Below are 23,964 nucleotides of genomic sequence, written 5' to 3' on the forward strand. Positions count from 1 at the left end.
TATCGTTTCTATGTTGTAGACAAGATTAACTAACCACATTATTAACATGTCCCTTACTTAACAATACTGAAGGAACTTTTTAAGAAAAAGAGTCCCTAGCTGGTAAAGGTGGGTACATACAAGAAGTTGTGGCTAGTACCATTATGTAGATGCCCAGCACACCTGGGTTCCCTGACCACTCACTCCGTGTGTGACTGATCCCTTTCAGTTTCTTTATGAACTAGGTGATCCTTAAGGAATTTTTCAGCTCCAGAAGCTTCTGTCTAGCTCTGAAAAGACATACAGGATGCTAAAGGGCTTTGTAAAAGGATATGTATTCTCCTTTTTATAAAAATACTATGAGGTAAAATCAGAGTGGATTTGAATCAATCACATTTAAGTCAGGCTGCGCTAAAGGAGAAAATAAACCCAGCTGGGTAAATGAATTAAATACAATTTAAAAAATAAAGCTGGTATATCGGCGTAAAAAGATTCAGTCTTCCTAACAATCCTGGGAGGGAGGCAGTGCAGGATTCCCCGTCTCTTTTATAGATGAGAAAACTGAGGTTCAGAACGTCTAAGTAGCTTGCCTTTGCTGTAATCGGCCAATCATCGCTGTCTTCACCTCCGGGTTCGGCACTAGCGTTGCCTCTGGGGTGTCCGACCCGGGTCCATGCACTAGTAAAGCCGAGACGGGAAAGGTTGCTTTAAGTCAAGTACCACTTCCGCCTTTCTTGAGTCCGCGGGTCTACCGCCCTCACCCTCCGCGCGGCCCGAGTCACGAGTTTTCCTTGGGGGGGGGGGGCCCGCCCCTCCTTCTGCTGATTGGGTAGCTCTTGAACGCTTGTTATCCTCTGACTGGTTGTTACCTTTTAGGCTCTCCCACATAGTCTTAGACCAACCGGATATAGGGGTAGGGTTTCCGCTTCCTCCTTCTGCCTCCTCCCGCTTGTCCTCCCAGCGAAGTCGCCACCACAGCTGTTGCTGCCGGGCGCCGGATCGGTTCGTCGGTTGGTTTGTGTCTCAGCGTTGGTGTGCGTGCCGTTGAACTGCCCACCATGGCCGAACTAGATGCGTTCGGCGCCCCCGCTGGCGCTCCCGGCGGCCCCGCGCTAGGAAACGGGGTAGCCGGCGCGGGCGAAGAAGACCCGGCCGCGGCCTTCTTGGCGCAGCAGGAGAGTGAGATTGCTGGCATCGAGAACGACGAGGCCTTCGCCATCCTTGATGGTGGTGCCGCTGGGCCCCAACCGCACGGCGAGCCACCGGGGGGTCCGGGTGAGAATGCGGGCGCTTTGGGGGCGGGAAGACTTATCTGGAAACTGGGCCCAGAGTGGGTTTAAGATCTCTGTAAATCTTATTCTACTGCTGAACCGCGAGTTTAAGGAGTGCAGAGGAATCGTGACCCCGGCCCAGTCATGGAGAACGCCTACTCCGTTCTATGAGTGTATTTGACCGCTCCTGGGCGCGGGCGGAGCGAGAAAGCAAAGGAAAGCAAAGCAAATAGGGTGATAGCCTAGCTGAGGAGCCCAAAGAAACCGGCTTAGTTACGGAACTTTTCATTGAGCACTTGCTTTGCCATGAGCCTGGGCCCCGGAGCACAGCCGCATTGGCGCATTTTGGCCAGACTTACAGGAAAGCCTGAGCCTACAGGGAGGGCAGGAAAAAAAAAAAAGTATCGTTTTTGAAATATAAAAACAAAAGTGGTAGTGACGCATTTAAGCACTTAAGGTGTACGGAATGTCGGGTTATGGGAAGGGAAAGAAGAGGGAGTAGGACACTTAAGAAAGGCGGTGTATAGCCTTGCAGAAAAGGGGACAAGAATTTTACCGTTTTTCCGAACATGTTATGGCCAGGACTCCAGGAGTTCTACTTTCTTGGAAACAGCTTTGGTAGGCACTGTTGCCTAAGCAGAACCTAAGGTTAGCCTGGATCAGTCTCCCAAGAGGCGAACAGAGAATGTAGTGGCCTTTTCCAGCCAACCTCAGGCAAAACAAAAAACAAAAACAAAATATGTGGTAGAATGCCAGTTCGGCTTTTAGTGCCTTCACTGTGTGTGATATTTAGGATTGTTGTGGTGGGAGGAAAGATTGAGTGGCAGAGATCTTTTTAATAAAATAGGGAAGTAGGAAATTAGAGGAAATGAGACATGGCTTTAGATTTACTTAAAAAAAATACTAATTAAGGGAGAATAGGGCACTGGCGGACAAAAGGGAGTTACTCTAAGGTGCCAGGCAGTTTTAACATAAATAAGAGAAACCTGCTGGGTGTGAGATGAGTGTTGGAGACTGAGGCTTTGTTGTTCTAGAACAGTGGTCTTCATGAAAACATTCAGACTTAGAAATCTCAAATTCCTATGCCAGCCAAGCAGAACCTTTTTCGGGGAGTGGAGGTGGGGAAACTGCTAGCTTGCAGCCTCTGAGTTTTTATACTGTGCTGCCTCCTAAGCAAATTTGTCCCCCGGTAAGAACTTAACATGACATACACCTGAAAATTCAATTTATAGCTAGCAGGTTGGACTGAACTAGGTTGTGGTTGGGAGATGAAGTTGGCTTTAAGCAATAAGTATTTTTTGGTGTTTTTGTTTTGTTTGCTTTTTTTGGCAGTGGTTCTTTTGTGACCTTCAACGTTTGCCTAAGAATCTTAAAATGTACTTTTTTAGATTCTTTCTTAGTTTACCTTCCTTTAATAGAAGAGAAAATGAGGCCTTCAGAGAAATGATTTGCTTAAGAAAAAGGGCAAGTTAATAGCTGAGCTCTGTTTCCCCATCCTTTGACTGGACCCTTTTCTGTTGCATTTTCAGCTAAAAGGCTGTCGTTTCTGAGGAGCAGTTGTGGCTGCCCTGGCTAAGCATTGGGAGAATCAGAACCCATGGTTAGGAGACTGTACTGATTCAAGAACAGTGTTACGTCTTGCTCAGTGTTGTATCCGCAATGCCTGTCTGGGTCTGGCACATAGTAGGTACTCAGAGAAGAATGGGCAAAAATGTCAGGCCCAAGGATCCTGCATAGAAGCAGCAGATCTTGGGGATTGGCAGTTGAGAGGTAAAAGGGAGAAAATCGAGTTGGGCACGTGGGTTTTTTGTGCATTAAACTTTCAGCAAAGGGAAGGAAGGGGTGATTGCTGACTTAGTTCCTAGGAAGGACTTTCTTAGTGAACTAAGCATTTAGTGATTTGAAGCCTGATCTCTGACACTAGTTGGGGTTGGTAATAGTGCAGCAGTCAGCACTTCCTTGGGGGATTAGAGAATGAGTTGGACATTTTTTCTTCCTTCTCACTCTTGTCCTTTTCCTTTTTCCTTTCTTTTCTGCCCCTCAGTTCTGTGCTGTCCTAGACTGCTTGTGTGAGTGTAGCTTTTCAGGCAATTTACATAGCCACTACTACCCTGCCTCAGTTTTTTCCTCTAAAAGGTGCAGATATACCCCACATAGGGTTGCTAGGATTACATTAGAGAGCACCTGTAACATGCTTACACACACAGTATGTTATGACTACACATGTAGCTAGCTACTGTTATCTCTTAGGAGTAGGAAGAGAAAGGTGCTACAAGGCCTGTAGGCCTTGAGGGGTGGTGTATTGAGAAACAGATTTTAGGAGGGAGCTCTGTATCTGATGTGTTACTGTACCAAGAGCTATAGGCAGGAGGCTCAAACAGATTGAGGAAAATATCTAAACTACCCCCAGCCTTGGGGGAAAGTCCCATGGCAGATGGGGCAGGCAGAAACCGGAGGGATTAGGCCTGAGCCCTGGATAACTCCCAGTTGTTAGGAGAGGTGGAAAGATACACAAGTTTAAAGGTGGGAGGTAAGCAGCTAGGTAAAGTAGCTCAGGGATATTGACAAGTGATCAGGAAAGAGGCAGCCTAATTCTAGAGTCCTTGAAAGCCTTCAATCATGAGGGCTGAGGAGAGAAGAAAATAAGAGGTGGTTAAGGAGCTACTGAGGGAGTATGACAGTGTATGACAATGAAGCACTATTAGGTATGTTTCTGTCAAGACCTTTCTTAGAGGAGAAGGAGGAAGAGAGGTACATGAATTAAAGAAGCTAGAGAAGGAGAGTAATTTTCTTGGTGGTAGTGAAGAGAAAGAAGTTCAAGGAAATCTCATGTGTGATATTTAGCAGTACTGCCCATTTACTGTGTGCCAAGTTCTTCGTTCTTTCAGTTCCATGTAGTATGTCATTTTGCAGGCTAAATGGTAGTGTCATCCTATTTCAGATGAGAACTGATAATCATGGAATTTAAGCAGTGATCTTAAGGTAGCAAGCTAATACATGGTTCCACTGGAATTCAAACCCAAGTCTGCTTGACTTCAAAGGTTAGGGAACAGGGAAGGTTGAGGTGGGTTTGGGACAAGGAGTCTTTCATCTCTGGAAACATTCTGACCCTGTTTCTGTCTGGATGCCCTAGACAGTTTCCTTCTGGAGCATCAGGTTGCTTACATTAGTTGTCCTAGTAAATCAAGGTGCTCTAGATGTCCTTTCTGTATGTTTCTGTACCCACAGATGATCTTTTGACTTGGGCCAACTGAATGTCAGTGCAGTGATGTGTGGTAACTAATAAGAGTTCAAAGCATTTACCAGTGGTTCTGGATAACTCTTCGGGCCTAAAGAACAGGCAACATGTCACTTAGGAGGTATGGGATGAGAACTGCTTCTAGTTTTGCGATGGAGTAGTGATCAAAGTCTCTCCTGTTGGGAATGGCCCTGGGCTGGAATATATTAACTGAGTAGTTGGTATGTTAACTGTAATATATTAACCAGAATATCGGTCTGACTTAGAGGCTCTAGGATTTAAAATGATCTTTTTTCTACCTTACACAAAAATAAATTCTGGATGGATTTATAGTCCTGGGAGAAAAGCGAACATTTATCTTAGAGTAGGAAAGACCTACAGCATAAAAACAGCTGTAGAAATCGTAAAGGGAAAATCAGTAGTGTCTGTGTACAAATTAAGTAGTTCTAGGTGTTAAATATCATAAACCATATAAAAAGCAAATGGGGAAAACAACTTGTAGTATGAGAGAATGAATTAATACAGAGAGCTACTTGGAGATAAAAATAGCAAAAAAAAGGCAAAACAGTTCAGTAAAAGAAGAAAATCAAATGGCAGATTTTTAATTACTTCACAGGAAATAAGATTGGCACAACAAAACCACATTAAGTTTTTTTTTTAATACCTGCTATCAAATTAACAAAAAATTTAAAAATATGGTGAAACTTAGTCTTGAGTATCAGTGAAGGTCTGGGAAATGGGACACTCGTGTACTGATGGTAATGATAAAAGTGGCAGACCAAAAGAGAGCAAGTGGTTGGTGTTTGAGAAATCTTTAAAAAGGACATCCTGTGACCCAGCAATTCTGCATCAAGGAATTTATTACTGGGGTTCAATTGAATATTTCCTCCCCCCCCCAATACTTTGATTAGTTTTTTTGGTGAACTTTGTGTTTCCAAAACTTTATAGAGTACTTTAAAAAATTATATGGGAAGGTAACACACAAACAGCCATGGACAAAAATTATGAGAAACTTATTTTTGTACTATCGTAAATAAAGCATAGGAGTAAAAAAATTAAGGAAGTTAAGTTAAAAATATGAGAAATATGTTGAAATAATCTAGATTTATAACCATCAATTGAAACAGATCAAAGCTGAGGTGGGTTGATAATTGCTTAGATTCCCAGTTTGTATTCATGTACCAAATCATCTGATGATCTTTCCTCTGGCTTCCTGGCTTGCCTCAGGTATTGCAGCACTTTTTAAAGGCTGGTTATTTCATAATACATGTATTTAATTTTTTTCTTGCATATCTTAAACATAAAAGATTAAGAGGAAATGTTGTCATCAATTATCTGCCTTTTCAAGAATACCTTATTCACCTCAAGGAACCCTATGCATATTCTTACTGGCATTTGTGAAGTACAGATACATACAGGTTTATTGTGAGGATTAAAACAATGTATTTAAAGTGTTTTAACACAGCCTGGAACATTGGAGATGATAAGTAGTAGGTGTCTTTACACTAATAAAGTTGAGAATTTAATGAGATCGATGAATGGGTTACTGAAAGAAAGGTTATATTGTAGGAGTCCAGTTTTGTTGAAAAATTTTATCTATACACATTATTAGATAAACTAAGATAGGAACCAATGGGTTGAGTGAAGAAATTACATGGCATTTTCTAATGACTTCATTTTCCTTTTTAAAAAATTTTTTATTTTACTTTATTTTTTTGTCTCCATTTTCATTTTTTAAAAAATGTTTTGGTGTCAGGGAGGCATGCTGGGGGAATAATCTATAAAAGTTTTCAATACCCCCAAAGCCAAGAGGAGTGTAATTGGGAGAAGCAAGAGAACCAAAGGAATGAATGAAATGTTAATATTGATTTGGAAAATGAGTAGTTAACATTGCGTTTATGGGATCCCTAGGAGATATTGTGGGTTCAGTTCTAGACCACCACCGCAATAAAGCTAGTATTACAATAAAGGGAGTCATAATATTTTTGATTATGGTGGAGGGTTTTACCTTCAATTTGTAAAGCACAATAAAACAAGGCGTGGCTGTAATTAGTTAGGAACCAAGACCAGAGGAGTGGTTTGTTGAGATCTTTGCTTACTAGAAGGAAAGGATGAGGCCCAGAGCACCTGCCTTAGGCCTCTAGGAAAGCTGTGCTATTTCTATATGTTGCCCTTTGAGGGTCTCCTAATGGTGGCCCGTACTAAGTGCTTGGCGTTCCTTTTACTTTGCGAGTTCTTAAATCTTTTAGGTTCATCTCTTCTTTCATCTTCCCTCTCCTACTCCATGCAATAAGGTGTCTTTGTAGTTTGAAAAAAATTAAACAAATAAGGAAGTTCTACATAACAGGTAGTAAATGTGGGTCAACCAACAGATATGGAATACAGATTATGTAGGTGGAAGCTAAGTTTTTTGGTGTCTACATGGGGGCTCTTCGAAGTCAGAGTAGCCACTCCAGAGTGATGGTGTGCAGCCCTGTACAGACTGCCTCTCAATAATGGCTGGGTTAGGAACACATGCTTATCAGGCCAGTTCAGGTAACTACATTAATGAAACAGAATGGGTTTAAAAAAGAGAGAGAGAGGGGCTAGTGGGACTGGCATGCTATATGTAAAGGCTTCCCTCATTTCAAACAGTGTTGCCAATTCAGAAATGGAGACCTATTATTGTCAGGTCTTCTGTCTGCTTGCCCCCATCCCCAAACCTGAAAATAGTGATTTGTGGAATTTCCTAACTCAGTACTTTGTATTTTAAATAAAATATGTTCAGCCTGTGGGCCACCATTTTGTACTATGTGGATTGATAGTCTCTAGATCTTACTTAGGCATTTTTTTATATTTTTGAGATGGACTTTCTCAGTTATGAATAATTGTGTCTGTAAGACTGGATTGTACACCTCACTTTGAAATTTTTAAACTTGCATTCTTGAAAAGATTTAATTTAGTATGTCCAAGTCTTACTGTTTTGGACAAATTCCAGATGCACTATAGGAATCAGCAAGAAGTCTCAACTGTAGACCCTTAGGCGCCAAACCTACTCCAGCCAGAAGATAAGAGTCTTGACTCCCAAGAAAGCACCTTGATTTGAACATGAAGCTGCACATCTCTGCTCATTGTAAATGAATCTGGGCCATACGTGTGTGTGTGTGTGTGTGTACACACATACATACGCACGCTTCTCCAGAAAGTTCATAGAGAAACACTGTTCCTCTGTGAGACTCTTCTGCCATGATTCTGTGTGTTCTCTCTAAGCCAGAAAGCAGAATGTCAAAAGCTTTTGGGCTTGGGAGCGTGGGACAGATTTGTCTACGTTTTGGTGAAGTCATTTTTATATAAGCACATCTTGGTTTCATTAATCAGAAAGTTGTTCATGGTTATATCTTGTACCTAGCACAGGGGTAGCATTGAGTCACTTATAGCACCTACAGCATACGATGCTATATTTTACTCTGTAAACCTTTGGCTCAGCATTTGAGCAGTCCCGATTGATTAACTGCCATCTTAATGTCTTGCAGATGCTGTTGATGGGGTGATGAATGGCGAATACTACCAGGTACAGAGTACTCTGATTATGTTACATGATAGTGCTCAAGAGTCTTCCTTTCCTGTGATTTGAATTGACTGATCTAGAAAGGACCCCACTTCCTTGACTTTCCTGGATGTATTAGTAGATGGTATGTTACCTGCCACAGTAGAAGGACTTGAAGAGAAGTGACACTGATAGAGCATTATTTTAAAATGTTACTGACTTGGCCCTAATGTTATCAACTTTATTCTTAAGAAATGACACTTGATGATGATGAGGAGGATGATAATTATGAAGTTAAACACTATCTGTGACGCTCTCTATCAAGCACTGTTTATAATTAATCTTATTTAATTCTTACAACGACCTCAGGGAACGTTTACTCTCGTTATTCCTGTTTTACAGATGAATAAGCTGAGGCATACAGAGCTTAAATCAGTAGTCGAAATCAACAAAGGCTGTACATTGGAGCTGGCACTTAAACATTTTAGATTATACTGGGGGTTGGGGGGCTGATTTTTGTGATGAATACCATTACTTTTCCTTCTGTATTACTAAGCTTCTGGTTGCCAGCCCAACTTGCATTGGCTTAAATAGAAAACTTGCTTGTTTTTATAATTAGAAGAGCTTTGAGATGGGTTAGGTGTCCTCAAACCAGAACTCCAACTCAGTTCCTCTAGGACTTTCGCTCTGCCTGCTGAGTGCAGTTTTATACTCAGGGTTTTTTTTTCATGGTGGTGAAATGGTTTCAGTGCTTCCAGACCTCACATGTACATGTCATACAATCTAGAACAAAATGAACCTTACTTCTCTTCTCCCACCTACCCCCCCAAAAGTCCTGCATTTTCCTCTGGACCAACCAAGTAATCACTGTAGTCTGCAGGAATAGTGTAGTGCTTAGCTTCTGCCTGGGTTTCTGCCCATCTCTCAACCAATTAACTGGCAAGAAGGATGAGATTAGTCTAATTGGTTTAAACCAAAGATGAACTAGCTTTTTCTTTTTTCTGTAAATGGCCAGATAGTAAACATATTCAGCTTTGTGAGTCATGAGGTCTGTTGAACTACTCTGTTGCTATAATATGGAAAACATCCATAGATAGTATATAAACGATTGGGCATAACTGTGTTCTAGTAAAATTTAATTACAAAGCAGGTTAACAGGCCTGAACTGTAGCTTCTGATCCCTGGTTTAAAACTTGTTTAGCGTTAGACAGTGTGATTCAGATCCTGGCTTGGTTCCTTATTAGCAGTAAATTTGGACATGTCATTTCTCTGTGCCTCAGTTTAATTCCCTAACTGTGAAATGGGAATAAAAACTTGCTTCGCGGGGTCTTTGGGAGAGAAAGTGTTTGTACCTGACACATGGAAAGTGTTGAGTTAGTTACTAATACGTTAAATAATTTTTTCCACATTTGTCTATGGTCTACGTATGTTAAACTGACAATACCTAGTTCAGGTGAAATAATTCTCTAAAGATCAAGTTCTATTTGAGTCTTTGTCAATTTAATGATTAGCTCCCAAATCTAACCCACTATAAAGAACAGTCTGCCCTCCTACACACACACACACACACATGACTCAGTAATGATTGCTTGCTTTTTATTTTTTCTTTGGTGTGGCTGCAGTAACTGTACATTTTCTTTTGGACTCTCCTCAGATTTACTGTATTTTGATTAGGTGGTATTAAGTGACCTCTTTCCTGCATTGTATAATAGCATTTAGGTCTTAAGTTCTATGCCTTGCTCTACTGTGTACTTTTTATTACTTCAAAAATATCACATCATCTTTGTGTTAAGTGAGGAAGGCAAAACTGATAACACTGTTTCCTAGTAAGTACATTACTCACCTCCCTGGCTTTCCTGTCTCCCCCTCATGCCCCATTTATTAACAGATAGGATAACAACTACTCTGCCTCCTCATGGATGGTAAGGATTAAGTGCAGTAATGTTGAAAGCTTCCTATCTGCATGTAAGGTTGTTACTGTTTTTGATGCAGATCTTTTAACATTTTATAATCATCACTGCTATGCATAGCCAGGGGTTCTAACTTGGGTGAAGTGTATTTCAGGAGGGAGTTTTTGGTATTGATAGAGTACAATTGTGTTTTGTGTTAAGGAAAGTAATGGTCCAACAGACAGTTATGCAGCTATTTCACAAGTGGATCGATTGCAATCAGAACCTGAAAGTATCCGTAAATGGAGAGAAGAGCAAACGGAACGCTTGGAAGCCCTTGGTAAGGAATCCCTTTCTATCTTTGGGTGTCTGTTTTCAGTGGAATAGTTGACCTTGACTCTCCTTTTATTCCTTTTTCACTTGAATTAGCCATAATATCCTTTTCCAGTGTTTGGGAAGATTATCTTTCTCTGCCTGAAGGTCCCAAGGCTACTGATGTGGAAATGCTTAATCACAGGCCATTGTGTAAGGATTAGGGCAGCGCAGAGAGCCACCAAGTGCATCCTCTCTCACCTCTCAGGAAGAGCAGAGTGGTGCTGTGAAAAGGAGCCGTGGACTTGGAGTGAAAGACTGGCTTGAAGGCCCTGCTATAACTCTTACCAACTGGGCGCTTGGTTGCCCAAACCTTACAGAGTGTTTCATCTGAGAGAAGATCAGTGTTACCAACCCCAAGGGCATTCTGAGATGGTATTCATGAGAGTGCTTTGTAAACTTGAAGGTGTTATATCCATGTGATAAACTTCAATCCCCTTATCATTTGAAGACTGATTTTTTAAAAATGTATTGATTATGCTGTTATAGTTGTCCTAATTTTCCCCCCTTCACCTGGTACCTGTATTCCCTCCAACAGTACCTCCTATTGGCCCCCCCTTAGTTCATGTCCATGGTCATGCATATAAGTTCTTTTGCTAGTCCACTTCCTATACTGTTCTTAACATTCCCTTAATATATACCTACCAATTTGTACTTTTTAATCCGTGCACCTTTTCTCCCATTCTTCCCCTTACCTGTCTCAGCTGGTATCCGTATCTATGATTGTTTCTTTTCTGCTTGTTTGACTCATTTGTTTTTTAGATTCAATTGTTGATAGTTATAAATTTATTGCCATTTTAATATTCATAGTTTTGATCTTCTAATTAAGTCCCTTTAACACTTCATATATATAAAATGGCTTGGTGATGATGAACTCCTTTAGCTTCACCTTGTCTGGGAAGCACTTCAACTGCCCTTCCATTCCAAATGATAGCTTTGCTGGATAGAGTAATCTTGGTTGTAGGTCCTTGCTTTTCATCACATTGAATACTTCTTGCCAGTCTCTTGCCTGCAAAGTTTCTTTTGAGAAATGAGCTGACAGTCTTAGAGGAACTCCTTTATAGATAATTCTGCTTTTTTCTTGCTGCTTTTAAGATTCTCTCTTTACCTTCAACCTTTGGCATTTTAATTATGATGTGTCTTGGTGTGGTTCTCTTTGGGTCTAGCTTGTTTGGGACAATCTGTTCTTCTGGGACTTGGGTGTATTTCCTTCACCAAATTAGGGAGCTCTTCTTTCATTATTTTTTCAAATAGATTTGCAATTTCTTGCTGTTTCTCATCTTCTTCCAGCACCTCTATAATTCAAATGTAGGTACTTTTGAAGTTGTCCCGGGGGCTCCTTACCCTAACCTCGTTTTTTAAAATTTGTTTTTCATCCTTATGTTCTAAATCATTGATTTGATTCTCGGCTTCATCCACTTCACTATAGATTCCCTGTAAATTTTTGTTTATTTCACGTAGTGTAACCTTCATTTCTGCCTGGGTCTTTTTTATGCTCTTCAGGTACCCATTGAGTTCCTTGAGCATCCTAAGTGTTTTGAACTCTGCATCTGATAGATAGATTGCTTATCTCCATTTTATTTAGTTCTTTTTCTGAAGTTCTGTTCTGTTCTTTCATTTGGATCATATTTCTTTGTCTCCTCAATTTGGCAGCCTCCCTGTGTTTGTTTCTATATATTAGGTAGAGCTGCTTTGACTCCCTTAGTAGCGTGGCCTATTGTAGAAAAGCTCACTGGTAAGTTTGATGGTGTGAACGGAGCCTCAGGTAATTGCCAGGGAGGGGCAACTCGTTTGAACTAGGTTGATGGAGTCTCAGATGTGTTCTGTGGCTCTGTGTGGGGAGGGCTCAGAAAAGGAACAGTGGCCGCTGCCAGGCCTTTGGTGTGTTGTCTGGGAGGAAACTGTCCCCTGGCAATTGCCCTGAAGCCAGACACTTCAGTTTCTCACTATATGTCGCTGGTACCCTTCCAGCTGCTACCCCTGTGCTGGAGCCCAGTGGGAGTGAGTCTGTGTAAGTCCTAAGTGTGTAGTGGGCCCTTTAAAAGGAGACACCTGAGAATTCAGCAGCTTCTTCAGCTGCCCCAACCCCCACTTTTTTACAGCCAGAAGTTATGGGGCCTTACCTTCCTGGCAGTGGAACCCTGGGCTGGGTGGTGTGGTGTGGGGCTGGGAGCCCTCACTCCTGAGGTATTCTTCCCTATTTTTTATCTACCGCATATTGATGTGGGACTGCCCATTTCGTGTCTCTGCCCCTCCTACCCATCTGGATGAATGTGGCTTCTTTAATTCCTTGGTTTTTGGACCTCCATACAGCTTGATTTTCTGATGATTCTGGGTGATAGTCATTTTGTAGTTTACTTGTAATTTTGCTGTGATTGTGCAAGAAGGTTAGCCATGTTTACCTACGCCTCCATCTTGACTGGAAGTCTGAAGGCTGAATTTAAGGTAGCGCTTAAGAGGAAAATATGAGCTATGTTAGGGAACACATACAATTTGGTTTTCTTGCCCTACAATCCCTGGAAGGTAAGTTTACATTTTTATGGGTGAGGAAAGTGAAGTGCATAGGTAGAATAAGTTTTTGAATCACAGCTAAGAGGCGGTAGAGTCAGAATTTCAGCCTAAGTCTGTCCTGCTTTAAGAGTTCATACCCATCCCTTCAGCCACATTGCATTTAGTTTACACCATCTCGCTGGGCAGGCCAAGCCCAAGGTCAGTGCCAGCCAGCCTGGCCTTTGGTGAAGAGCTGTGTACATGGAGTGTCAGCTGTTGGACAAGATCAGGAGAGACTTGGTATCTGTACATGCAGGTTAGAGAGGTATGGTAGAGTGTGGGTATGTTATACACAGGTTATCTTCTCTCTGCTTTTTCTTAAAACTTCATACATAGAAAGGAGAAGGGCATGGTGTGGAGAAATACACCAGCATTGAGGGGTGGGGGCTTTGAGCTTTTATTGGATTATAACTGGATTTAAAAGGATGGGGGTGTTGCTGTTGTGTGGCCCCTGGGCTGTTGGGGCGTTGTAACACAAGGCTGCAGTTTGTTCCAGTGTTATCTTCTGCCTGTGGCTGTAGAGAGCGATGAGTTCAGTTCTTGCTTTCCAGTCATTTCCAGCCCGATAGCTGGTTGTGAAGGTGGGTGATGAGCAGGAGGCTCTTAGCAGAGTCTGGAAAGACGGAGAGCGATGAGAATCCTTCCTCCGAACTTCTCAGAGACAGGATTAGGGGGTTAGCCTGGGTCGAGCTTCTACTGCCCGCTGCTCCCCTAGTTGCAGGTCTCAGGAGGCCGGAGGAGAGGGAGAAATAATGTCACTGTACCAGTCACCAAAATGTTAGGGTGGTCAGTGACGGGGGCTGTGAAAGAATTCACAAAGAGAAGAAAGTGTAGAGAGTAAAGTTTTTATTCACTCTCCAAGACAGGAGAGGGGCATGGTGTAGAGAGCTAAACCAGCCACAATCACATAATTTTCCAGTCCATTTTAAGATACAGACATCACATACTTCATGCCTAAATATTTTACTGTAAATCCAGAAATATAATATTCTTCTATATAACCATAGTGTCAGCATTATTATTCCTTTTTGGGGACCACTGAACTAGTAAAAATAGGACTCCTATTTTTCAGATGGGGTAACTGACACCTAGAAACAGGAAGGGACATGACCCAGATAACACAGCCAGTTCATGTAAAATCTGTTCTCTCCATGCCAATTTATGTTAAGGCTTTCAGAACACAGGACACACTATGTTTGAACCTTCACAGTACTGTCCAGTAGTTATTTCTTTGATGGTGGAAATATCCTGTGTCTGTGCTGTCCAGGTAGCTATTGAGCACTTGAAATATGGCTTGTATGACTGAGAAACTGAATTTTAAATTTCATTTAATTTTAATAAATTTAAATAGCCACATGTGGCTAGTAGCTACTGTACTGGATAGTGGGGCTTTAGAAAGATGAAAATAGGTCTTCATGGTGGTAGTGGCCTCAGTCCTTTCTTGTTCCTTGTATATCTCTTCTTAGTAGGCTTAGAGGCAAGAGTTAGATAGTGTTAGTACTACTGGAGTATTTTTCATGTTACAGAACCTATCTTTATCTTCCTCTTTTCCCAAAGTTTACCAAAATTGTTTTGTTTATGGAAAGAGTTCACTTTGGTGTCTGGGAAAATTGCATTTTCTTTTTCGATGATCAAATTGGACATTTAGGGGATATTCTTTTAAGTATTGTTTTCTTAACTCAAGATGCCTTCCTGAGGGAAGTCAAACATTTGGCCTTACATTCTGATTAATTGAATTAAATCTGTCTATGAACTAGGTGTTTCTTCAGTTTCACCTTTTTTCCTTTGCAAGAACTGTGAGAAGGCACAAAATGCTACAAATAGAGAACCAGTGTCAACGGTTTGCAGACTAGCTGCTGGCTATTCTTAAATAATTTGCTTTTCTGTGAATAGTAATGGGGATGGCCAGAAGAGACAGCCGTCAGTGTGCCTGGCTGTCTGAGGGAACTCTTTATCCCTCTGTCCCCCTTCCCCCTCCCAGATTCAAAGAGGTCATGTTGTGGCTTGGATTTTTGTCTCATCAAGCTCAGTGTTTAAGAATTCTAAATTCTAATTGATAGTGTCACTTCATAAATCTGTAGAAGATGACAATTTAAAGGGACTTTTTTGCAGTAATTACAATTTGTACAGATGGTCACAATTTTTATTTAGATAGAATTTTTAGAGTTAAATTTCTGTGATACTTTGTTCCTGCTATATGGTAACATTTAAAAAGTTATCAGACTACACAGGAAGAAAATACTCCTCAATCAAAAATAATTTTTTGGAAGTAATTTCACCAAGTTTGAAAAGGAGACCTTACATTGTAAACATGATGTTTTTCAGTTCCTTCCCCACATGGCATTGTCAGCCCTCATATCTCCCATTGCATCACAGCGTCCTCCCTTCCACCACATACACTTAGTGACGTGGGCAGACCGGCATCAGGAGTTTACTCTCTAAATTTGAGTCATCAGTGGAAAATCGGAGTAAAATAATTCTCCTTCTGATCCACAGTCACCTTCTGATAATTAGACAATAGGGTAAAAAGTTATTTTATAATGTAAAACCATGGGAGTGTTTTTAGATTTTCTTAGACTATTTCTAGCATTTACAGACTGCTTTCTGCAGGTTGTTCCTACAAGACATTTTTTGCTAAGGCCCTAAAAATGCCCCAAATTGCTTCATTTCTTTCCTTGAATGGTTACTTACCACCGCCACTACTTTCTACCCCACCCCCTGAGGACACTAATTACAAGTTGGACTCTGGCTCTGCACTGTCCAAATTCTAGTCTGGGCCAGTGGCAATCACCTTGTACTCACATCTTATGATGATTTCTAGGCTGGCTTCCCTTTCAGCATAATGAAGTAAGAACATGTGAGCGTGACTCTGTGACTTACAGTAACCTTTGTGAAGGTTTCTCAGACTTTGAGCTGGAGTTTTTCTTACTGCTTACTGTGAGACTACAGTTTACCTTCTTGGGATTGTTGTAAATATTAAATGCGATGTCTCCAAAACACCTGCCAGAAGGATGCCCTTAAAAACATGTTTCAAGTGAAGTATTATTACTTCAGGTGTCAACTGCAGCAGTGGTTGTGACTAATATTTCTTTTTCTCCCACTATCTACTGACATGTGTCTCTTTTTTTAGCTAAATGTCTTAGGAAAATCCATCTTTTTACCTGAGAAACTTCCTGCTAGGTGTGCATTTTCTAATTTCTAGAACCTTGGTGGATAACTGGTAGTGATGATCCCCAACCATCTCCATCTCTTCACTGGAGTTTCTCTTTTAGTTCTGTCCTGGCACTGCCACAAACTCACTTTGCAGTCTAAGCAGGAATAGATATTTTGTTGTCTTCCCAACTCTGAAGTCTATATTTATATTCTGCTGTTCCCTGGTTCCTGAATCTTCTCTACGTCTGGTAATTTTCCTGACAGCCCCCTACTTCACAGAAGTGCTTCTACCATGTTTAGTTAATAAGAGCGAGTGCCAGCTTGTGTTTACAGAACCATTAATTGCCAACCTGAGGTGTGGAATATAGGTTATGAGAAGATTTTATTAAAGGATTATCTAGTATCAGTAGTTCACCCTGAGCTGATAATTGGCAGCATTACTAAAGAATCATCCGTAATTGCTTTCCCTTTTTGAGTTAGTACCTTCAAAGATTTTTTTCTATTAAAAGTATTTCCACTCCCCCCCACCCCCCACCAAAAAACCACCAAAACACAGAGACAAACCACCAACTAGTGATCACTAAAGGGTCAGTGGACTGCGACAAAATGTGGTGAAACACTTTGGATAGAATCGCTGAGATCAAGAGCTAGATGTACAAACAGGAAAAATAGAATTTATCTTCCAGCTACTCTTCCCCACAGTACACACTTGGCACATGTACCTGCACACAGCATAAGTTTAATACCAAAATAGACTGATAAAATGAACTGGAATTTGTGTTTTATTTCATTTGTGTTGTCTTTTCCTTCCCTTTAAAGATGCCAATTCCCGGAAGCAAGAAGCAGAGTGGAAAGAAAAAGCAATAAAGGAGCTGGAAGAGTGGTATGCGAGGCAGGACGAGCAGCTACAGAAAACAAAAGCAAATAACAGGTCAGTCCATGGTGCTTCTAACACAGCTTGTTTTCCAAGATTGGATCAAATCCATTTCCAACAGCCAGGATAGGCTCTCAGCTGCCCTCTCTGTTAGTGTGAAATGTCTATGGATTTTCAAAGAAGTGCTTGAAACATAAGGATTGCAAATCTCTTGGGTCTTGTGAGCATAATTTAGCCTGTTAGCCACCCTAGTTACAGTAAGTTTAGCCCTTCAGCCAAGAGTTTGGTTCATATTTACCACTTGTAATGGTATGATAGAGCAAAAGGAAAAGTTATTTCATGGAACCCTGAAGGAAAGGCCGCTTTCATGACTATAACCAGGATCTCATTCCATTGGTGGTGTTTATAGACTTGGTCATGTTGCATCCGCTAAGTACAGCCCTGCCCTCTGAAAGCTGCTTCACAATGGGGGCTCCATTTGTAGGGAAATGCGCTTTGTAATTCAGTAGCCAACAGTGGTCATCCAACAAGGCAGCTTCAGAATTCGGGGTTCTCTGGGTACTTCCTGTAAGAAAATCTTCAGTTGACTTTTTTTGAATGCTCTTTTCAGAATTTACTCACTTACTGAAGGCTCAGTAGTGGTGGGTGAAAATATTTTATGTCACCATGTACCAGCAGCTATGGTCCTTAATGCTGTCTGCCTAGAGTTCCCTTGGAAGTAGCTCAGAGAAGTGGACGCAATGCTGCTTGCCCTGGTGTATGGTGGGCGCTCTGCGTGCTGGAATGACTTCATTGACTTCAGTGTAAAGATAGGCCAGACTGGTCTTGGGAGAGTTTTAATTTTCAGGTTAAAAGCTTTAGCTTTCTGTCCTCATAGTTGGAAGTGGATATAAGTGCCCTTGTCTGTCAGCTCTATTAAGATGGAAATCTGCCAGAAAAGGGGAAGCTGATCACTTTGCCAGCCAGCCTGTGTCACTGTGGAGCAGCTGTGGCTGAACAGACGGACTGTTTGTATAGCAGCCTTCAGCTGTCCCCTGTTGGCTGTTCTTGGTTCTGTCAGCTGCCCCTCAGATGCTGGGTTTGAGCCTCTGTCCTGGCCACCTTCCGGTGGGGGATGCACTCTTGGCGTGCTTATTGGGGTTCCATTTGAAGTTCTGTGATAAGTATGGTGGGGACTGCTCTCAGGTCTGGGGCTTCTGCTGAGCTTGTGATCACTTTGAAGTGCTGACAGGTCCAGGCTTCTTTATCCTGTGCTCGTTTAAGATGGTGTCCCCCAGCTGCAAGTTCAGGTCTCGTAAAGAAAGATGAGAGGGTGCTTTGTGCAAGGTGCTGTTTACCCTTAGCCTGCTCTGAAGTACTTGGTAAAACTGGACTGACCCTCCCTATTCCAGGGTCCCTAAGGATTAAGCAAGTTGACATTCAGATATTCAGACTTAAAATATGATTATGCTGGGATCAGGCTTCCCACCACATAAAATTTTTTCAAGCCAGTTTTGCTAAATTGTATCCTTTCTGTCTGTATACAGATTTAGGTCCTTGAAGAGAATAATTATATCTGTTTTTAAGAGCTGAGTCTTAAAGGTTTAGTCTCTCCAGGCATTGAGTTAGGGCTTGGTATGCTTTTCTTTACCTGGAATTGTAGAACGTTGGGTTGCGTAGTCTCAAAGATGAACCTAGGTTCCAGAGGCGGGGAGAAAGCTAAACTCACCACTCATTGAGAATGTAGAGTTGTTTAGAAACTAGGTCACTTGCCTGGTAGAAACCTTGAAGCACAGGACTGACCCTAAGTGTGTAAAGCTAACAGCACACTAGCCAGTGTCACCAGGGCTCCAGGACAGAAAGGTTTAAGTAAAGATTTAAAAAATTTTTACAGAGAGTAGGTGGGAGGGAGAAAGAGAGGGAGAGAAACATTGATCAGTTGCCTCTCATACACGCCCCAGAAAGTATGGTTTCTACACTTTATGCCAATTCTTAAGTGGGTTGGGGTTGAAGCCATTCTAGAACTACTTTGGGGAACTTCTTCCAATGGCATACACCCTCCCCTGGAGGTTTTGACATTGCTGATGGTTCCCCCTCATGGGACTAAAGGAGTAAGTCCCATTTATATGTGTAAAGTGACTTTCTTTCTCATCTGTCTGCAGGTAAATAGTGAATATTTTGAAAAAAGAAAATGAGGGTGCTTGATTCAACCAATGCCATTCTCCCTGGGTGACTTGGGCGGCAGCTGGATGCTTACAGGGAACCACAAATACAAGGCAGAGAAGTACGAAAAGAGGAGACTTGGGGGTAGCAAGGGCCTGTTTTTATGAGTGTATCATCAGGCCTCCTGCCTTCCAGATGCCCTCACCTGAAGCCATGAGAACACATCTGTGCCAGGCACTGTGCTGGGCTGTGGGCAGACGACAGTCAACAGACCTTGTCATGGCATCTGTAGTCTGTATTAGTCCTCAGACTAGATGTCCTTCCTTTTGTCCTGAATTAGGGCCTAAATATCACTGCACAAGAGCCATGAATTAAGTGACAACTCATGGGAAAGAATTCTCTTTCTGTAGGAGCCAGTCAGAGGAGTTTGTTCCTCAAGAGCCTCAGACCGTGTCCCTTCCCAAACTATAACAGAAACATTTCTTTACAGGTAGCTTTGGTGCTGACTTTCAAGGCTTGTAAAAGTTTGCGGACTCCAGGATGCTCAGTGAAGCAGACATTTTTTCCAGCCCTCTGTGTGTGTCAGCTGCCTGAGCGACTTGTGGTCAGGCCCGGAAGGCATTCCTCCTCCCTCCTCCCAGGCTTCTCTGAGCCCCTTCCTGCCTTGCCTGAGGATTGCTGCTCTCTGGTCCCCTGTTTGGTGGGCAAAGAACAGACAGGTGGAGGGGCCCACCTGTACTTGGTGAATGAGATTTTCCATTTGTCCTGGGTCTGCCCCTTGACAAAACAGCGCTGTCAGACAAACCCTTAAGTCCTGGGACTAGCTGCAGAGGAATAAAAGCCTGACATTCAGGCTTTTGCTGTCTTAGCGATGCCTTGACAGGAGTCATTAAACCTTTATTTTCTTCCAGCAGAGGCAAGTACAAGTTGAAATTGATTAAGTTTAGTCCTTTTGTGTAAACTAAAAGGATTATGGGTTTACAAGCTGGCCTGCCTTTCCTTTCCCTCCCACTCATTTTGCCCACAAACAACTCTGTGTTTTCCTGCTGACTCCCTTTGAGTTACAATCAGGGCATTATTTTTTTGCTTTGTTTAAATTTCCATAGAATACTTCCTATGTATAAACCAAAATGGTAACAAAGCAAGGGTACGTGTCAGTTTAAAAATAAACTGAAATTAAAATTAGTAGTATCTCCCTTCAAATACATAGTGCGCTATCTTAATACATGATTGTCCTTAAAAAAAGAAAGTCTCTTCCACTCCTGTGACCCAAACTGACCTGGCAAAGGACAGGGTAAGACTCCTTGAGGGAGGTTCCCTGCCCACCCACAGTGCACGACATATGCAGCCTGGGGCAGCAGGGTCTACGCCAGCCTGTCCCCTGCAGTGTAAACTCCACTCGGTGAGTCCCCACCTTCTTGTTCCAGAGCCCTGCCATTTTGACCCATTCCTGATGTGAGTCAGAGTTGAGGAAGGATGAAGTGCAGGCCTCTTGGCTGCCCCTCGTTAAAGTCAAGTCTTGCCTGGACTGAGCAGACAGTCCTATTCAGGGACACAGAATAAACTAGAGCCTGAGTCCTGGTCTGCAGTTCTTTCCATCAGACCTAGCCTTCAGTAGCTTTTTTCTCTAAAGCAGGAACTTTAAAATGACTGTTAAGTGTTCCTAAGATACTGAAAATTGATACCATCCAGCAAGTGTGGGGAAGCAGTAGTTGGATAATCCAAGATAAAACTGGTTTTATTCATTCATGCTCAATGATAGTTACTGAGGCTGGCAGGAAGGTGATGTGACTTCCTGAGCACACACCAGCTGCGAAGTATTAATACACAGTGAAGAGAGCCAGGTAACTTCGGTTGTGGGTTCTGCCCCTGTTGCCTCTTACTGCTGAGCGAGTTGCTTCATCTCCAGGCCATCGTTACCTCATCTGTAAAATGTGGTGAACACTCAGTGTCCTTGGTTGCTGGGGTTGAGAATTGAACCAACACAATGTCTTAAAAAGGGCTTAGCTCATAAGTAGGTGCCTAGGAAATGTTCGTGGTGGCTGGGGTGAGGCAAGGGGAGAATCCCTGTGGGGAAGGCCAGCTGGGAAGCCGTCCATGCCTGCTGGAGTCTCTGGCGCTGGAAGCCTCCTTGGGTTAGGATGGAGCCTTGGGAACAGCTTTCCCAGAGCTCAGTTGTGCCTCTATTGTGGATTTGAGATGTTTCTGCTTCTCAATGTTCTCTCTTTTTTCCTGCCTGCTTGCCTGCCTTTTGGACTTCTTGCTGTCTAGGGTGGCAGATGAAGCTTTCTACAAACAACCCTTCGCTGACGTGATTGGTTATGTGTATGTTGCAAAACTAATTCCTTTTGTTTTGATTCTTTTCTACTTTTCGTTTAATGTACCTTTTATGCCACAAAGATGCTTTGCTTTTTAAATTTTTTCAAATTGGCACTGTGGGGACTGCTGAAGAATTGAGAAGCTGGGGGTATGATCCATTGATCATCTTGCAGAATCATGACTTCCTACAACTCTGATTGCCATTTTTCATATTCGGGTTTTGGAGGGAAGGAAGGAAGATGACTCCCTTTCAAAATATGGGTCATTTGTGATCTTGTCTGGAAAGGCTTTGGGACTGGAGGGCTCTGACCTCTTGCTGCCTCCATTACCTCCCTGTCCCAGGAGGGGAGGGGAAGTGTCCCCACCTGGGAGAGGTGGGTGTCCTGGTTAGGAGCCAGTGGGAGCAGCAGCATTTTCTACACTTGATTCCTTTTAGAATGTGTGGGGTTGGTTGCCTTCTCCCTTGGGCGGGGGGGCGGGGGGGGAGGTGTCTCTGTTGGGGACCTGTAATGGTTTCTCTGTGGTCTTAATGTCGGAAATTGCTGTTTAGTGGCCAGCTTCTGATGCCCTGTCTTCTTACCCTTGCACAGAGAGGCCCCAGCTTTGAGGTAATGATGGCCAAGGCTGTCTGACATGAGCCATTTTGGCTTTTTCCTCCAAAGAAAATTGCATCTTCTCTGGAAGGTTTTTTTGTGTTTTTGTTTTCAGGAATTCCTGTTATCAAAGCAGTATTGCTAAAGACTTGGAAATTGTTCTACTTGTTTCTTCCTTAGTATCAGGACTACATTTTGAGTAAAGAAAGATGAGGGTGGAAGAGAGGAACTTATAGGAAGAGTGAACAGCAGACTGAGAGTTCTGTAGAGCCTCTGGGGCCTGTCATCTTGAGATGTTCATCCCATTACAGGACAGAACTGGGTTTCTGGGGCCCCCAGATGTATTTGCAATGAGACTTGTGAAATGCTGGACTTACAGGTGGTATTGGATTTGATTTTTACACATCTCTCTGGAGTAGAAATGGAGACTAGAAAGGTCAAGTCTGGGTTTGCTGGACAGCAGGGTGGCCCAGCAAAGCCAGCTGCACGTTCCCAAGCGTAAATAGAGTGGCAGGGGCATGTCTAGCTTACTGACCATCTGCATTGAACTCATTCTCATTTTCTATATCTGACCTAAAGTTTCTCTCCTTGTTTCTTTTCTTCCCTTCACCTTTAAGCACAAACATAAACCATCCTTGCTACAGCCTAGAACAGTTAAGTAAATCTTTCTCCCTGCCCCTAACTGTGTGTGCCATGCAGTCGCAGTGTTGTAGTGGCTCAGGCTTCAGCGGTGTTTGCCACGGCCATCCCTGTGAGAGTGCGACCCTCTGTCCCACAGACCAGTCATCTCCATTGCTTTTGCTTTGCCCGTGATGCTTGTTGGAGTAAATGAATATAGTGTGTCTTCCCTCCTCTTATCTCTGTCCAAATTTTGGGCTGTGGCTCCCACCAGCTGGTTCCCAAGTGGGGGTGGGCTGACCTTGAAAGAAGATTGGAGCAGCATCCTACCAAAAAGCACCTAATATTGATTGGCTCTCCAGCCATTGGGTGCCCACCCCTGCCACAGTGTGCTCCCAGTGGCCCAAGGTACCTGGCTGGAGGGAAAATGGCTGAACTGGAGAATGTCCTAACAAACCCTCTTTCAGAATGGCTTTAGTCTCTGATGCCTGCTAGCATGGGAGCTTGTTTTGAATTCCTTTTGATCTGCCCTGTTTCTCTCCAGCCTTAGGAATAAATCCAGAAGCTGTTGTGCAGTGAGCTGTGGGCTTTTTTGAAGTCTTAAACTTAGTACAGCCCAACATAAACTACTGTGCAAGTTCTTGACAAACCTCTGCTTTGCTTTTGTTAATGAAGGTGTTGTGTAGCTGGCTGAGGACTTGCTCTATTAATGTTGTGTATCAGCAGAGAGAGAGAGAGCCCTAAACCAAACACCTGTATTCCAACATTTTACACGGCAGTCCAGGCACCCTGTGCCTAGGAGAGCTGGCCATGTGTCTGCTCTTGAGTCTGTCCTGGGTCAAGGGCTGTGATTTTTTAGAAAACCAGAATGCCATTAAGTCAGGCATGAAGATGCAGTTGCTTCTGTAACAAGGCAGCCACCAGGTCGCTCACAGGGTTCTACATTAAACCAACATATTTTGTTGTTGCTTCCAGGGCAGCAGAAGAAGCCTTTGTAAATGACATTGACGAATCATCCCCAGGCACTGAGTGGGAACGGGTGGCCCGGCTGTGTGACTTTAACCCCAAGTCCAGCAAGCAGGCCAAAGACGTCTCCCGCATGCGCTCTGTCCTCATCTCCCTCAAGCAGGCCCCCCTCGTGCACTGAAGAGCCACCCTGTGGAAACACTACATCAGCAATGTCTTAGTCCTCCTCAGTGAAGCTCTTTATGTAATTGGATTAATCATGTTGAGTTCTTTTGGACCAAACCTTTTGTCTTTAGAGTTGTTCATTGTTTGTGATTGCATGTTTCTTCCTTCAAAGGTGTTCTCCCTGGTGTTGAGAGACGAGGGGGAGGTGGTGGCAGAAGAAGGGAGGGAAGCCTCCCATGGTAGCCTCAACTTGTGCTTTTTGTGCATTCTGAGAATAAATTTGTTTCAAACAATAAACAAAGTTTCATT

The 23,964-nt window shown here is 42.8% G+C and overlaps 1 protein-coding gene across 7 annotated transcripts; it reads left to right on the top strand.

The window, feature by feature from the left end:
• The first annotated feature begins 898 nt into the window (after window positions 1-898).
• Window positions 899-23,964, top strand: CLTA (clathrin light chain A). 7 transcript variants are annotated; one of them, XM_090274415.1, is made up of 7 exons: window positions 899-1,254; window positions 8,001-8,038; window positions 10,126-10,243; window positions 16,798-16,909; window positions 21,266-21,319; window positions 22,524-22,559; window positions 23,500-23,964. In XM_090274415.1, exons 1-7 carry the CDS (start codon window positions 1,038-1,040, stop codon window positions 23,669-23,671), a joined length of 747 nt encoding a protein of 248 aa, XP_090130541.1. In that variant the 5' UTR covers window positions 899-1,037; the 3' UTR covers window positions 23,672-23,964. The 7 variants fall into 7 exon arrangements, with proteins under 7 accessions (XP_090130541.1, XP_090130542.1, XP_090130543.1 ...); XM_090274416.1 differs by lacking the exon at window positions 22,524-22,559; XM_090274417.1 differs by lacking the exon at window positions 21,266-21,319.

Source organism: Furipterus horrens, unplaced genomic scaffold, assembly GCF_987537825.1.
Source record: "Furipterus horrens unplaced genomic scaffold, mFurHor1.1.pri manual_scaffold_4, whole genome shotgun sequence".
NCBI classification, from domain to species: Eukaryota; Metazoa; Chordata; class Mammalia; order Chiroptera; family Furipteridae; genus Furipterus; species Furipterus horrens.